This window comes from Aplysia californica, unplaced genomic scaffold (genome assembly GCF_000002075.1).
Source record: "Aplysia californica isolate F4 #8 unplaced genomic scaffold, AplCal3.0 scaffold00088, whole genome shotgun sequence".
Classification (NCBI taxonomy): Eukaryota; Metazoa; Mollusca; class Gastropoda; order Aplysiida; family Aplysiidae; genus Aplysia; species Aplysia californica.
The window spans coordinates 747,259-762,576 of record NW_004797358.1 but is presented as its reverse complement, the minus strand read 5'-3'; the positions used below and the strand labels follow the sequence as shown (position 1 = coordinate 762,576).

The window sequence follows — 15,318 nt, the reverse complement described above, 5'->3', positions numbered from 1 at the left end:
ACGGAAACACACAGACTTTTAAAAAATCACATTTTCGAACATAATAAAAATAGTTTTTGATTTAAAAAATTGCATGCTGTTTGCAAGTATAAAAAAAAGGTTTTGATAATATACCCCAAGTTATCTACAAACCTTATTGCAGTCATCTGCATTCAGCAAGCTGCAGTTACAGGACTCAGCACAGTTCAAACCATAAGTGCCCCTCACACATTCTGTAAGGATTCAAAGAAGAAAGTACAGGCAGATCAGACTTTGCCATAAAAGATGCATACTTCTGACATAGCATAAGTTCAATTCAATCAGTATAAAAGGCACACTAACTTATAAAAAGTGTATACATTTAATGAGGTAACAACGTACAAGATACAAAGTAGGTCATTCAAAGGAGCAGAACTTGATTCCCTCCATCATTAAATCAGGGGAAGGGAAAATATCACAGTAACTGCCAGAAAAAACTGGACCCCTTTCAAATTAAAAACCAAACTCTGTCACTTTGGTTAAGGTCATAAACCTTTAAAAAAATTAATATTTTAAGAACTTTTACTTCTTTTCTCCCAAAGTCTAATTATTGAAGAGAGGTGAAAGCTGGCAAAAGAAATAAAACTTTAATGCAAATTTATCTCTACAAGAAAAAAACATGAAATCAACAATGATGCTTTCAAATTTTGAGCACATTACATCTTCATCATGTATAAAAAAACCTCATGCAAATATCTGTTCATGCCATTCAGGCAGATTACCTAAAGACACAACAATTAATCATGAACTTTTTATCTCCAGCAAGCCGCTCCCAGCAGCTCAAGATTGGAACCGGTCACATTCCTTTGCGACAACTTCGACAACAAATTACTTTTCAACAATTACCGAAAACAAGTCTCTTTTATCGGGAGTTCATTCATTAGATGAAGAACTATCAAAATAGGTTGACTTGTTTTGATTTAATGATCCATTTAGTGACATTTTTTTAGATTTAGTACCAAAACAAGGCCATGGCGTAGTGGAGTTTATAAAGAGTTAAGAGTAACATTAAATAAAATTGGAATTAATAGTTTTATCAATGCTTGTTCAGTAGAGTCAAGTTTCCATTAAAGGTCATCATGTCTTTCATGCGTTGATTACAAAAAACAATTCCTGGAGATGATGAGTTGTCATATCAATCGTGGTAGACAATCAACCAAAGAGACTAGCTCGTTGGATGATGCTCCCCTCCCCAAACACAAACATGAACTTATCATGTCCATAAAAAAAATTTGAGGAATCTACACAAAAGGAAAGAAATGAAAGAGGGAACTTGAAATGCTGGCAATAATGCATGAAAGAGAGAACAAATCTGAGTGCCCTCTTTTCTTGTAACATATAAAAAATACTTGACTTCAGGAAAGTTCACTTGAACTCCATTTTCAATAAAAGCCAAGTCACACTACAGTTTACTGATATATGTGATGTCAGTCCCCATAAGAAGCGAAATGGAAGAAGAAAGGTAAAAAGGTGGGGAAAATAATGATCGAGAATAGATTGTAAAAATTGGGAATGTTAGCAAAGTAAAGCTTGGAGCAGAGACACATGGAGGAGGTGGTGGTGACCAGCATAATATTGCCTACAAGATGTTTGATTGTTCTATGCCTAAAAAGTAAAATTTATCAGGTAAGAGGATCATTCCTCAAAAAATTGTACCTTCATTATGCATATTTTCTTGATTTCAAAACATTTAGAATATAAATTTCGACACAACTTTACTTTAGCACATGAAACTAATACCATAGGTAAATAAACTTCAGTAAAAAATTTTTTCACAGTTTTGCACTCAGTATCTCGGAATGGCTGCCTGATGATATTGTGGTTGCCCCAACAAGGTCAGAACTGAAAAGAAAGATGACATGTATAGGTACAGATACTAACACTAACCTTCACAACTGATTTCATCAGAAGCTAGTTTGCTTCCAGGTGGACACAAGCAAATATAATTTTTCCCATCTGCAGTCTCATTACATGTATCTGAGCAGGGATCTCCGGCACACAAGTCAACATCTGTAAGAAGTAAAAAAGTCAAGAAAATGAAAATGCTTTTCTAAAGTTTTAATTAAAAATTTTGTTTTACTTCTGTTAAGAAGAACAGCAAATTCTTAAACATTTGTGTGTCATTTTTTTTCCACAGGAAGTTATAATTCATTTACTGTGCCCTGCTTCAATCTAGAATATCAAAATGATGTCAAGGGCATATCATCATGTGCTAGCAAAATAGCTGTGCCCAAATGCAACAAGCTTTTTATTTTGTTTGGTGATACCATATCTATCTTTTGGTAAAGGAAAACAAAAATGTGCCCGAAGTTATAAAAGAAACATTAGAAGTTTTAGGCCTACCGTTATTAGATAATAAATAGTATAGTTAAACAGTTTTTCCATTGATCTCAAAAGCAGCAATAATGAGATATGTAATTCAGCTAGCGCAGTGAAATTATGAAAAAAAACCCCAACAACACTGAGCTATTTTTCTATACATCTTTCTCCTCCTATCTTAAGAGAAAGTAGTTATATATTCCCTACGATGAAAACTTTGCCCTGAGCCTACCAATACAAGTGGTGTTGTCAGTGGTGTTGAGAGTTTTCCCACGTGGGCATGAGCAGACAGTCTGGGAGTTCACCAGTCGACATTTGTCCTTCTCCTCACAGGGGTTTGAGCTTGGGTCACAGGCTTCGGCCGCTGGAGAAACACAGATTTCACTTGACCAGTCAGTTTGTTAGTGTTTGAGTGCTTAATCAGCTGCTTGCACTGTATGCTTCTTGGGAAGCTGAAAATGTTTCTTAGTGTCCCAGTGTCTGCTGGAGTAATAACATTGAATGCAAAATGCATAGAGCTTGCTTTTCTCTGGTCAGTCAAGTTTGGCTATATTATTTTCTCTCACATTCTCCATACCTTGAGATTCTAAACCGAGTGCTGAAGGTGACAATCTTTCAGTGAAAAAAGTTAATTATCAACAAGGGAATCTGAGGAATCAAACTTGCCAAACACTTTCAATTACTTTTTTGAAAAATGATTAAATTTTGGAACAACAACTCAGTGGGAGAATGACATAGGAAAAAGTTCAGAATTTAAATCTACGACCCATTAAAAAAAAACCCAAAACGCTGAATCAAGAAATTATTCTGCATTCTTTATCTACCATTGTTATCTTATCTTTTCATAAATACACTTATAAAGTATTGATGGCAAACAGTGGCGCTCAGTCGGAACTGCTGTCCCGGTGAACCGTGGCTCAGGCACATTCCGTTACAACGACTTCGACATCAAATTACTTTTCGGATATTGCCAAAAACTGGTCTCTTTTATCGGAATTTCATTCATTAGATGAAGAATTATCAAAATAGGTTCACTGGTTTTGATTTATTGACCAAATAAGTAACTCTTTCGTCATTTTTAGATTTAGTACCAAAAAAGGGTCCCGGCAGAAAGGGTTTACTTACCTCCCTCAGAGACAAAGAGTTAATAGACTGAAAAGGTAAATCACAAAAAGTGGAACTAAAAGGATATTTATCTTGATTTCAGACAGCAAAAGAACCTTGCCTACAATTCATTCTGTGAAGAAATAAATAAGAGCAAGCTTCAAACTATTCTTAAAATGAAGATGTTGAATAACCTCACCTACAGACACTCCGATGAAAAATTAAAGAAGATTGGTGACCCTGGTAAGTCTACCAATAACAGTGGTCTCCAGATAATTGTAAACTCTATTAGGAAAATAACCTGTCGAAAAACAATCAATCCTCTGATGATTTTAATTTTGCTTAAAACTAAGTGATAAATCTAGAACAGAATAAAAAATTCTACAATGGCCATATCATACCTCTGCAGGAAACACCATCTGCATTGAGTTTGAGTCCCTCACGACAAGTGCAGCGGTAGCCTCCCTCAGTGTCCTGACAGTCCCCCTCACAGCGAAACGAGCCCAACTCACACTCGTTGATATCTGTCAGAGAAACAAACAGGACCAGAATAAAGGTGACATGAGACAAAAGTGTCAATTCAACTTTTCTCCCCCCCCCCTCCCCTATGAAATTTCCTGAGATAAAAGTTTAATCCCATGAATGCAAGAGTACATCCTGGTTACATATTATACTGATTATTGTTTTGGTAGGTGTTTTACAGCACTTGAAACTGCATAAGGTCATATGAGCTTGCATGTTATACACTAGAAAATGAAATGTACTAACTGGGAAACAATTTGGCCACCATACTCTCCATTATAGAGCAAGAGTCTTCCCCTTTTCTGGAGCCAAGATACAAGAGACACTTTAATCCTTTACTGGCTTCAACAAACATGAAAATACTAGCTACCAAACGGCATGATGAAAATGCATTAGCTCTTCCAGATGCAAAAGACAGTAAAACAGTTTACTTGTACAAGTGTTTTCGCTGGCATTGAAGCTGTATCCTGAGAAACAACTGCACTGGTAACCGCCAACAAAGTTCTCGCACTTTTGGGCACAATTGTTGTCCTTGTTAGAAGCACACTCTTCAAAGTCTGAAAAACACAAACACAGGCATTTTATTGTATAATGGGTTGTAAATGTGTGTGTGTGTGTGTGTGTGTGTGTGTGTGTGTGTGTGTGTGATATGTGACATTTCAGGATTGCCGATAGCTCAGTTGGTATCTCATCTCAAATCCCATCCACAGCAGGAAAATGTAGAACTTATGTAATTTGGGGAGTTTTCAGGACTATCCCTACACTGGGGGTTGGTCTTTTAGAGGGTGGATGGACATTTTGTCTCATGAATGACTTAACAGCCTTCCAGCGTTGAAAGAGACAATAAACCCACACTGTATCTTCCATATTTCGTAAAGTTAATTTAAAGTGATTTTTTAGCCCCCCAGCCCCTCCCCCCCCCAAAAAAACAACCCCTCAACAAACCCCCCCCCCCCAAAACCCCCCCCACAGAAGATGAAGGTCCCAACTTGACAGGCTAAAAGATAATATATATGACAAGAAAAAGCTCAATATTTCCCACAAATTGGTAAGATTAAGCTATGAATATTAAAACAAATACAGATTAACAAAAACCCCAACATTTCAGTGGCTTTTGCAACAATAAAAAATTTCATTCTCTGAACAAACCTAAAGAACGTGCATATATTCCTAATTTTTAACAAAAGCAAATATCAGTACAAATAAGTCATATATAGCAGTAAGTCATATTTCTTAACCCTTTGAGCCCTTGCCACTGGTATACCAGTGGAGCGTAAAATTGCCCATACGCCTTGCCACTGGTAGACCGGTGAGCGAAACCCTATCCCCAAACCGGCCCGCCTGGGACAATACATGCATGGAAAAAAATGTTTACTACACAGGACGTTATTGATTGTTTTGAAAATCTTTCTGAATTAAATGCTCGTAATGACAAGGACTACCCTGAATGGGATATGGAATGTGGTTCTAACAATGATATCAATGAAGGTATGAATCACTCAGGAGCTCAGGCAGAGGGGCATGGTAGCCTCAGGACATCAGGGCTCAAGGGATTTATTACCACAATACCTCATGTTTCTATGTCAATGTTCAAACTTGTCTCACATGAACACATTTATATGGGAGTAAAATGAGCGTGTAAACAACAAAAAATCCTTATAATTGTTACTTCTCTTTGTTTTTGCATCACTACAAAAAATCCTCCCTCTCTGCAAATCTGAAGGATGAATACATTCTTATACCTTCCAGTAAAGTAAATGGGAATGATTTCCTCAGCATCTCAAGTCTCAATCTGTCAGAAAGGAGGACAAATAATGTGCAGGACTATTACAAGCTCTCTCCAATTCACCTTCACACTGTCCAGCATTTCGTCGCAGTCCGTCCTCACAGTCACATCTAGAACTGCCCACAGTGTTCACACATTTCTCTTTGTCTGGACAAGTGCGCAAACCTGTGGCACACTCATCAATGTCCTCCCTACATTGGGTTCCTAGGGAGGAGAAGTTCAGTACTCAAGAACGAGCAGTCAAAATTGTTCAAAATGGCCAACCATCATAGAGAAAAAAAGTGGTGGTCTTAGAAGACAGGTGGACATATTGCTCATTATAAGCCCAAAAAAAAAAGGATTGATCTACATTTCCAGTGAAACTATTTTTGCTAAATATTCTCACAATACATAAAAGAACAACATTTTTACTCATAAATCATTTACAACTAAAATCTAGTTGCAAAATTCATTACAATTGCCAGCCCAATTTTTTAAAAGGGCTTCTAGAAAAGATGCAGTGAGTTACAACAAACTATTTTCAATATACACTTAAAAATGCAAATTTTCATCTACAGCTCAGAGACAGAATGGGAAAAAAAATTAGGAGCACATGGAAAATCTCATTACCTTTGAAACCATCTTTGCATACACATCCTTGTACAGGATCACAAGAAGAGGCACCGTCACCGCAGCCACAGTTCTTGGAACAGTTCTCTCCCCATCGACCTCCAGAACAGACTGAAACCACAAATGGGGTGATTACAGGTTTGTTGTTTTTTTAAAAGCCATATCTTCATCCAATAAAATCTGCTTCAGTTGTTTGATGAAGGCATAATATTACGTTGTACCCATGATATTCACAGAAAAATTGAAAGAAAACTGAGAAAATCTAATATAGAGAAAATGTTACGACGATTCTCTAGGATTACCCTTCCTCGCACCAAATGCATCTCAAAATGTGTGGTGGTGTAAAGTGGGCATGAGCCCTGGAGGTTCAAGGAAACAAGGGCTCAAAGGATTAAAATAGATAAGATTTCATTTTATTGACCTCCACAAAGAGAAATTTTCAGTATGGTAAATACATACACATCAACACACTTACTAGCACAATCATGCTTACACACACAGATGCACACATGTAAATAGTCATTGGATGGACAAACAAAATTATGTTATTCACACACACTGAAAATGACCGAATAACTCATATTGATACTGGTATAAATTAATTTTCATACCTGTTGGTTCTTGTTTTTTTCAAAAAATAAAATATTTACTTCTAACAGTAGTTTGATATTCTGAATTTAATCACTGTTTGGTCGCAGCAGTGACTTCTTTGCTGTTTTCACAATAATGATATATTAAAGCTCAGTGAAAGAGAGGAGTGGACTATTAATAATTTTTGCCCTTTCCCAAACTGCTCTGTCCAAATGATATAGCTGTTGTTTAGAAACATTATCACCATAACATTAAATACTCAAAGTAATTAAGCTTTCAACTGTTACAGATGAATCTTATCCAGAACAAAAGGAACTGAGACTTTATCGCAGCCTATAAGTCTGAAGATACTGACCCACACAAGACCTGCCATCATTGTCTAAGAAGCTGCCAGTAGGACAGGAACAATTGAAACCTCCCTCAGTGTTGACACATCCTGCCTTGTACTCACACAGGTTGAGATGTGGGAACTTTGCATCACATTCATTGATATCTGGGGGGAAAGAACAGAGGAAGAATGTCTTTATGCATGTGCATTCCTCTTTGAGTGTTGTTGTTCCAACACCCTGCTGGACACAATGCACAGCTGCCAAATTTTCAAAACTAAAAATATACAAAATCTAACCACATGGTGGGTCAAGAGGGCATTGGCCAAGTAACTCCCCGTCTAAACCCCTCACCCATATTTTTATGTATTCAATAATTTCAAGCTCAAAAGTTAAGTCTGGTAAGGGAAGCAACTATGACTGGTCTAGCTTAACTCGCATTATTATTTGCAAACACAGTCTTGAAAGTTCATAAGTTTTTTTTTTATTGGCATGTCCGTGACGAGCAGAACTACAAAGAGAATTTAAAAAAAAAAGTATTTTTCAGCACAAAAGCAGACTTCCACACTCAGACCCTCAGAAACGCATCAAATATATTGTTGACATGCTGGTTGGCAGCTGTGACAATGTTACTCGGAGCTGTCAGTTACCATACCACCACATCATGCTGAGAGGTAACAAAACATTCCAGGAAGAAAGAAGAGAAAAACAATTTGAGTCCCATTCAGATTTTAACCTTCAACCTCTGCGTGGTACTTTATGTTAATAATCTAATATGCCTGAGGGATTGGTTCTCTGAGAGAGCATGTGTACATCTGCATAACATTAAGGACTGAAGCATTCACAGGACAAAAGTGAGAATAGACAGACGACAGGAGAGAGTAATAGTTTCAATACTTGATTAAATATCAGAATTTCACAGAAAGCTAAGATGTGACAACACTCTTTAAAATTGTGTATGAACATATCAATGAGAATAGCTTCGAGGATCAGGAGTTTGAAACCAGGATCTATGGTGTAAAGAATAGGTGTTTTGCTTTTGCATGTAGATGATGAATGGGTGGCTGGAGGGCGCCACTGGTAGGTCCTTCTTCTTTACTTTCACTCGGTTGTTCTGTCTTACTGTTTTCCTGCACTAAATTACCATTATTGTGCTATGTGCTTCTCTTTATGGACACAAACAAAAACAAATGCAGATGAGTTCAAAGAAATGAAATTGTTTTATGAATTATCTCTGTCTGTCTTTTGGGATATTGATCCTGCTCAGTCAATGTTTTCCCTGACGGAGAGGGTTTTAAGGTTGCCTCAACATTTACAATTGTTATAATCAAAAGTTTATATAAGACGCTCTCCACGCTAAAGCACATTCAGCAAGCAGGTGGAGCTGAGTGACTAGAAGTACACAGTTTTAGTTTCAGCAAAAGATTTACCGCATTTGCAATACAAATAGGTCATATAAGTGCTGAAGATTTGAGAGCAGAATACAAGGGAAAGACGACAGAGAGATAAGAATGGCAAATGTCGGAAAGGAAAGAAGGAGCAAACCACACCAGATCATCCACCAACTACCCACTATAGAACCCAGACTCCATTGTTGTTACAAACTGGTGGGAGAAAAAAATATGGATGACAGATAATGCCCATATAAGAAGTCTATCTAAGACAAGCCTCACTAGCAGATAGATGATGCACACATAAAATTTCTGTATAAGAAAAGCCTCACCAACACAAGTTTCATTCCCAACTAGGTCAAAGCCAGTATTACACAAACAGTAGGCTTGGTTGCTCTTTCTGTCCACAGTGCAAAGTTGAGTACAGTTGAGGTCAGTAACTCCTTCACACAGATTCTCCGCTAGTGAAAAAAGGACAAAAACAAATACACTAATAATAATAATAATAATAATAATATAGCATTTGCATAGCGCATATCCCTTTACTTTTGAGACAAAATAAGGTATGCTTACCAACATAAATTTAATACAACATTCCTAATTTTGATGAAACAAGTTTTGTCTCAATTGAGAAAATATGGTTGCAATATAGTTAAACAGTTGTAATATAGTTGTAATTTTGCTGCAAAACAAATACAAATGCTGCTATAAAGTTGTAATTGTTGCTTAAATCTCAGGAGGGGGTTTTCCCATTATGCCTGGGCCCTCCTTAGGTACAAAACCTTAAAGTGACTATACATCACTAACGTGATCATTTAATCAAAACAATTGAACCTATATTGATATGTTCTTCATCCGACGAAAGAATTCCCAGTAAAAGAGACCTGTTTTCAGCAATTAACAAAAACTAACATAATGCTGAGGTTGTAAATGGATGTGACCGAGCTGCTGCCAGCGATAAACCAGCACGAGCCACCAGGAATGGCTTGCGAGAGATATAGAGTTAAATATGCAAGCATTTTATTATTTAATAGTATTCTTTTCCAAGATGAAGTAGTTCAACTTCTAACACCAACTTCTTGAATTAAGACTTCAGTTTTCCCTGTTATCTAAGAAAATATTACCAACTTCATTTACACTATTTGCTGTTTTAATGACTTGAAATAATTCATTATGTAAAACTGACATCTTAATTTGATTTTGTAATTATTTTGAAGTGACATAGACAAAAATGAAGTAGACAAGTATTCCTAAATGCAGAGATGCCAACCACAGAAAACCGAAATGAGTATTGGGAAATATGAAAATGTGTATTTTCAGGGGAAAATGTGTATTCCCCATGATCGACCGACCAACCAGTAGGCTAAAACAGCACCTGGACATGGATGGTTGGTGCCTCTATAAATAAATCATTGATGGTCGACCAACCAGAAATAGTAAAATGTTCGGGTGTCCAGCAAAAAAAATTACTAGCTCGCCAGCTCGAAAAAGGGAGCACACACGTATACAATATACATGTATCCAGTCAACAACATGTCAGTGTTCAATGTTGTACTGGGGTCTTGTTCGACTTAAGTATTTCAGTCTATTATATAATATTTTCCTCTCATTATTATATAAAAAATAAATCCTGCTTTGAGAGTTCGGAAGGGCTTATTCGACTATCAAGAACCAGTCTGGGTGTCATGATTCATATTATGAATTGACAGACTCAAATTATTGCTCAAACTCAGAGAAAAGCAATAACTTGAATGGCTCAAGTAGACCCATGCACTGTGAGAATTGTAACAACTGTGGTAGGGCAAGATGCAGTGACACTGAAAATCTGCCAGTCTTGAACAGAAAGCTACAACATACACTGTAGGTATAATTTACTATCACCAATCCAAGTAGGTATAATTTACTATCACCCATCCAATGAAACGCGAACACTTTATTTCAATAACACAGACTTGCAAAGTATGAGGGGTCCCGATTCCGCACACGGCCTGCACCAACGCGCGCTTTGCAGAAAGCTCTAATCAAAATTCTGAAAAGTGCTTCCAAGTTTTTGTCCTCTGGTGTTGCCTTAAACCCCCGATAGTATCTTAAACCCCCCCCAAAATCAATAATCTCCTCCCCTATTCCGTAGTCCTATACTTCGCAACGCCGTTACTCCCACCAAAGACAGTGTTTACTCACTAAGATGCCGCATTTATTTATGACGCGAATGCGCACAGGGTCAGTGACCGGTCACGATGGCGAGCCAGACAATCTAAAATTCGGACGACGCTTGTATTTTCTTTCCTTTTTCTTTTCCACAAGTGACAGCACAGCGACGAGTCAGAGTATTTATTACATTTTATTTGAACGGCGACATTGTGTTTATACTGCACAACCTGCATGCCACAAATGTTGCGCTATCAGACAACTGCTGGCAAACTTCTCGGTGGTAACGAAAGCGAAAGTAGATCTTGATTTTCCCGATCAAGCCTCGGTGTCGCATACGCTTCCGCCTACCGCCACAGCTGCCTTGTCACGTGAAAGTGAAACGTACTCTCCAGACGGGGAAAAGATGAACGAATATAATATCACGATCGCGACCGGCAAAAATGAACTTACTGACCACATCGGACTTGGTTTTCAAATATTCCAGTTCTGCGATACTGATACTATTTTGACAAAAGATGGGACCTGAGATAATTAAGTTTACTCGCCCAAGCTGAATCTTGTAGTTTTCGCATTCCAGGATGCGTATTTTTTCTTGAAAAGTCGTATTCGCGTATTTTCGGCCAAAAATCGTACTAAAATACGTAAAATCGTACTGGTTGGCATCTCTGTAAATGTATGGAACCATAAGAAGGTTTAACCTCGAAACAATATGTTTAGGAAGATAAGCACGCCACTTCAGGAAAGGGAAACGTGCTACTTTCTGAGGTGAATTTTGTCATTTCAGATGATTAAAATTAAAAGCTGCTTTCTTTTTTTTGTTCCTTTATTTCTTTCTCCATTTAAGGTCTATACCCTTTCTTCCTCTGTGGATGTTGAAGGCAATCAGTTCATGATGGGGTAACTATTTTCATTACTAATGTAAAAAGATTAAGTCCAGAAATGGAAAATACAGTTCCCCTCCCTTCCCCCCCCCCCTCCCATTGCATCTCCTATCAGTGTACTCACACAGCAAACAGCTACTTCGATCTTTGTCAAGACGGTATCCCAGCAGGCACTTGCAGTTGTGCGAGCCCTCAGTGTTTTCACATTTGTGCTCACAGCGATGACTTTTAGTGGCACACTCATCAATGTCTGTGGAGTCAAGTACAACAAAAGTTTTATCACTCAAACTCTTTTTGCACTAGGACAAGTAGAGAGTACAACAAAGCGTTGTCACTTAACCTCTTTTTGCACTGAAACAAGTACAACAAAAATTTTGTCACTCAAACTCTTTTTGCACTTGGACAAGTGCAAGACAAGTGCAAACTACATCAAAAATTTTGTCACTTTACCTCTTTTTTGCACTGAGACTAGTACAGCAAAAGCCTTGACACCCAAACTCTTTTTGCACGATATTTAATCACAGATAGTCACTCTTGTTGCATACATAGTGGCAATGCACTGGTACAAGGCACAGACATGGTACAGACAATTACAGAGCAAAAATCACTTTACTCACTTTCAAAATTAGAAAAATACTAAGCATTATCTTATAGATAAATCTTTTTGCTCACATCTGTTGATCTCATTTCATAGAAATATTAACAGTAAATAGCACAAGAGAATAGCCATGTGCCTTAAGTTTAATGAATTGTAAAGAACCACATTAAAAAAAATTCAAGTTCTTTCCTCTTCAAGAGATAAAAATTCAAATCTAACCAAAATTAAGCAAAAGACTGAGAATGATCACATCTGTTTGGGGGGGGGGGGGGGGGGGGGGGAGAGGGGGAGGTGAGAGGAGGAGAGCATGTGTACTGCATAAAGGCTATTGACATTCTGTAACACAAAGCCTTTGCTTCAAATAGGTGAGAAACAAAGTTACGGAGGTAGGGGTAGGGGTAAAAAGGACATTTACAGTACCAAGAATATAAGAGCATACCAAATAGAATTTCAAGACAAAGACTCGGAGGTGAAAACCACCAGAAGCACATTTTTTGGCGGTAAGGACATTTGCCACAATTTTACCCAATTTTGTAAAAGCACTGCTCTCAATTCTTTATTTCAATTGACAGATATGGAAAAGCAAAAAGAAAAGAGCAGGAAGTTAGATAAGAGGTTATAGGATAAGAACACTACGAGGGAAAGCTGAGACTATGAAAGGAAAATAAAACAGAAAAGAAAGAAGAGTACACTGTAAGTGAAAGTGGGTAAGTTGGTGGCTTTGTTGGTTTTGGGGTAGGGGGGTAGGGGGGGAGCTGGGAGACAAACAGTATGTCCAAAACATAAACAAACTGGTTTAAGCAAACATGTGGACAGACCGACAAAATAGATAGACTGGAAGACTAGCTATCACCTTCACAAGTGCCATTCTCGCCACGAGCGTATCCTTTCCTACAAACACAGTCAAAGCTTCCCACAGTGTTCACACATTCCTCTATTTTGAGGCTGCATGAGTGGTCTATTACGTCAAGGCACTCATTGATATCTAAGGAGAGATGAGATGAGATGAGATGAGATAAGCTTTGACTCAATGTGTAACCAAGACTGTTACATTTATCACTGACGTGAGACAGCATTTTAACTGTTAAGTGCAAGACTCCATCATACATCATTTTTCAAATTGGCATTTAGCGGAGACTTACATTAAGCAGTCGTTTTGATCAAAGGAGATGATTAAGAACAAGACATTAAACCAAATGAGATAAGACAGAGCAGAGTGTGAAGTCATGAAATAATATGAAACGATAAAAATGATGTCAGATAAAATGATACAACCCAAGCAGAGATTACAAAGGAGAAGACATGATACAATGCACATATGTACACTGTGGCACCAGGAGAAAGACAAAAAAAGAGATAAAAATAAAGTGAGATGAAATGAGACGGTATTAAGAAAAATGAGATCATATATTTAGGAAATATTCTGCAAAACGAACCAAATCCTTAATTGAATATTTTCATAACAATGTTAATAAAACCATGAACTCCTTAAGTCACAGACAAAAAACCATAGCTATCCTTTGTCACATTAAATCTAGATGGAGTCAGTTTACAGAAATAGCAAAAACAAATAGATATTGAGAAAGCATGACAACTAAATTAGGGGTTGCATAAACTGAGTCTTTGATTAATTCTTTACGTTTCATAATTCCAGAAATTTTTCAGAAAATTAAGAATTCTAAAACCAGACTTCAGTTATTGCACCACTTACCAAGACAGGTCCCATTGACTGTGGCAAACCCTTCGTCACAGCTACATGTGTAGCTACCCACTGTGTTTGAGCACACCTGGTTGTCAGGACATGGCTGCTCCTTCTCCGCACACTCGTTCACATCCTGGCTGCAACTTTCGCCTTTCCAACCATCTGAGCAGATGCAGCCCCGCACAGAGTCACATGTCCCATGGCCGTTACAGTCACATATGCTTTTGCAATCTTCTCCATAGTAAGGGTGCTGGCACGCTGTTTGATGCAGAGATAATCATAGATGAGTAGAATGTCCGTGAATAGATATACATTTTTAGTTTCTTCTTTAAAAGTAGTTTTTACGCTCACATCGATACAATTTAGGTCATTTTAGTGGAGGGCTTTGACCCTGTCCGTCAGTGCCATGTCAGTGCCAACCTGTGCTGAAAGGGATACAACATCCCAGCAGAAAGACTGAAATATTTGATAAAGTCACAACATGGGAACAGAACTTGGGTCTCCTGCAAGCGATGGTAGAGTGTCTAACTACTACACAACAGATGCTGGTAGAAATGATTTATAATGTGTTCATTTTTCTGTGACCATGCATCCCTAATTGAATGGCTTGGTTTAATCTCTTCACGTGGGTTATTTATGCCATATCATAGTGTAGTTACCTGAACTATTCTTGCAAGGGGAAAAAAATCTTCACTGGTGATAATTCACAAAAGGAATAAGTAGTTTCTGAAAGTTATTGTGATTCCTGAAAAGAGCATGAATTTCTCGAAAACTTCCATAATAGATACACTTTCATCTTCAGTTAAAAAAAAACAACCCTAAAAACCCAACTCCTCGGACAATATAGCCATCTTAACTAACTAGAAAAAGACAGTTCCAATTGAGATTCCATCATAAGGCAGTGTTTATTAACTGATTCAGACCGCAGCACCGCTCACAGCGAATGACTTCTCCCGTGTTTTGACGCATTGCTACCTTTCTTCACATCATTTTCCTTTCCTATTTTTTTCTTTCCATTTGCATTTCAACCTTTATTTCTGGTGTCATTGAATACTGTTTTTTGTTCAGAACATTTCTATATACCACACATAGAGGTTTGATCAAATTTAGACATTTTATAATTAACTTTTTTTGAGACCACCCCTGAGGTCATGAAGCAGTCACAAATTATTCGCATCTAGAGTCAAAATTATCTGTGGGCTGAATCAGTTAAAGTTTGATTCCCCTTTTACCCTCAGTAAACAAAGGCTTCAAAAGTTTCATTTTGGTTGCAGAAAAGATTTGTCAAACATTAACCCTTAAGATTCTGGTCCCTGATAA

The 15,318-nt window shown here is 37.6% G+C and overlaps 1 protein-coding gene across 1 annotated transcript in view; it reads right to left on the bottom strand.

Moving 5' to 3' along the window:
• Nucleotides 1-15,318, bottom strand: part of LOC101854936 — a gene marked incomplete at both ends in the record, with an annotated part of 275,129 nt that overhangs the window by 14,678 nt on the left and 245,133 nt on the right. Inside the window, 12 exon segments of the mRNA XM_013080473.1 lie at nt 133-212; nt 1,906-2,028; nt 2,570-2,701; nt 3,843-3,965; nt 4,395-4,520; nt 5,813-5,953; nt 6,359-6,469; nt 7,305-7,442; nt 8,999-9,127; nt 11,823-11,948; nt 13,150-13,281; nt 14,008-14,256. Of these exon segments, the coding sequence (XP_012935927.1) occupies nt 133-212; nt 1,906-2,028; nt 2,570-2,701; nt 3,843-3,965; nt 4,395-4,520; nt 5,813-5,953; nt 6,359-6,469; nt 7,305-7,442; nt 8,999-9,127; nt 11,823-11,948; nt 13,150-13,281; nt 14,008-14,256 (1,610 nt within the window).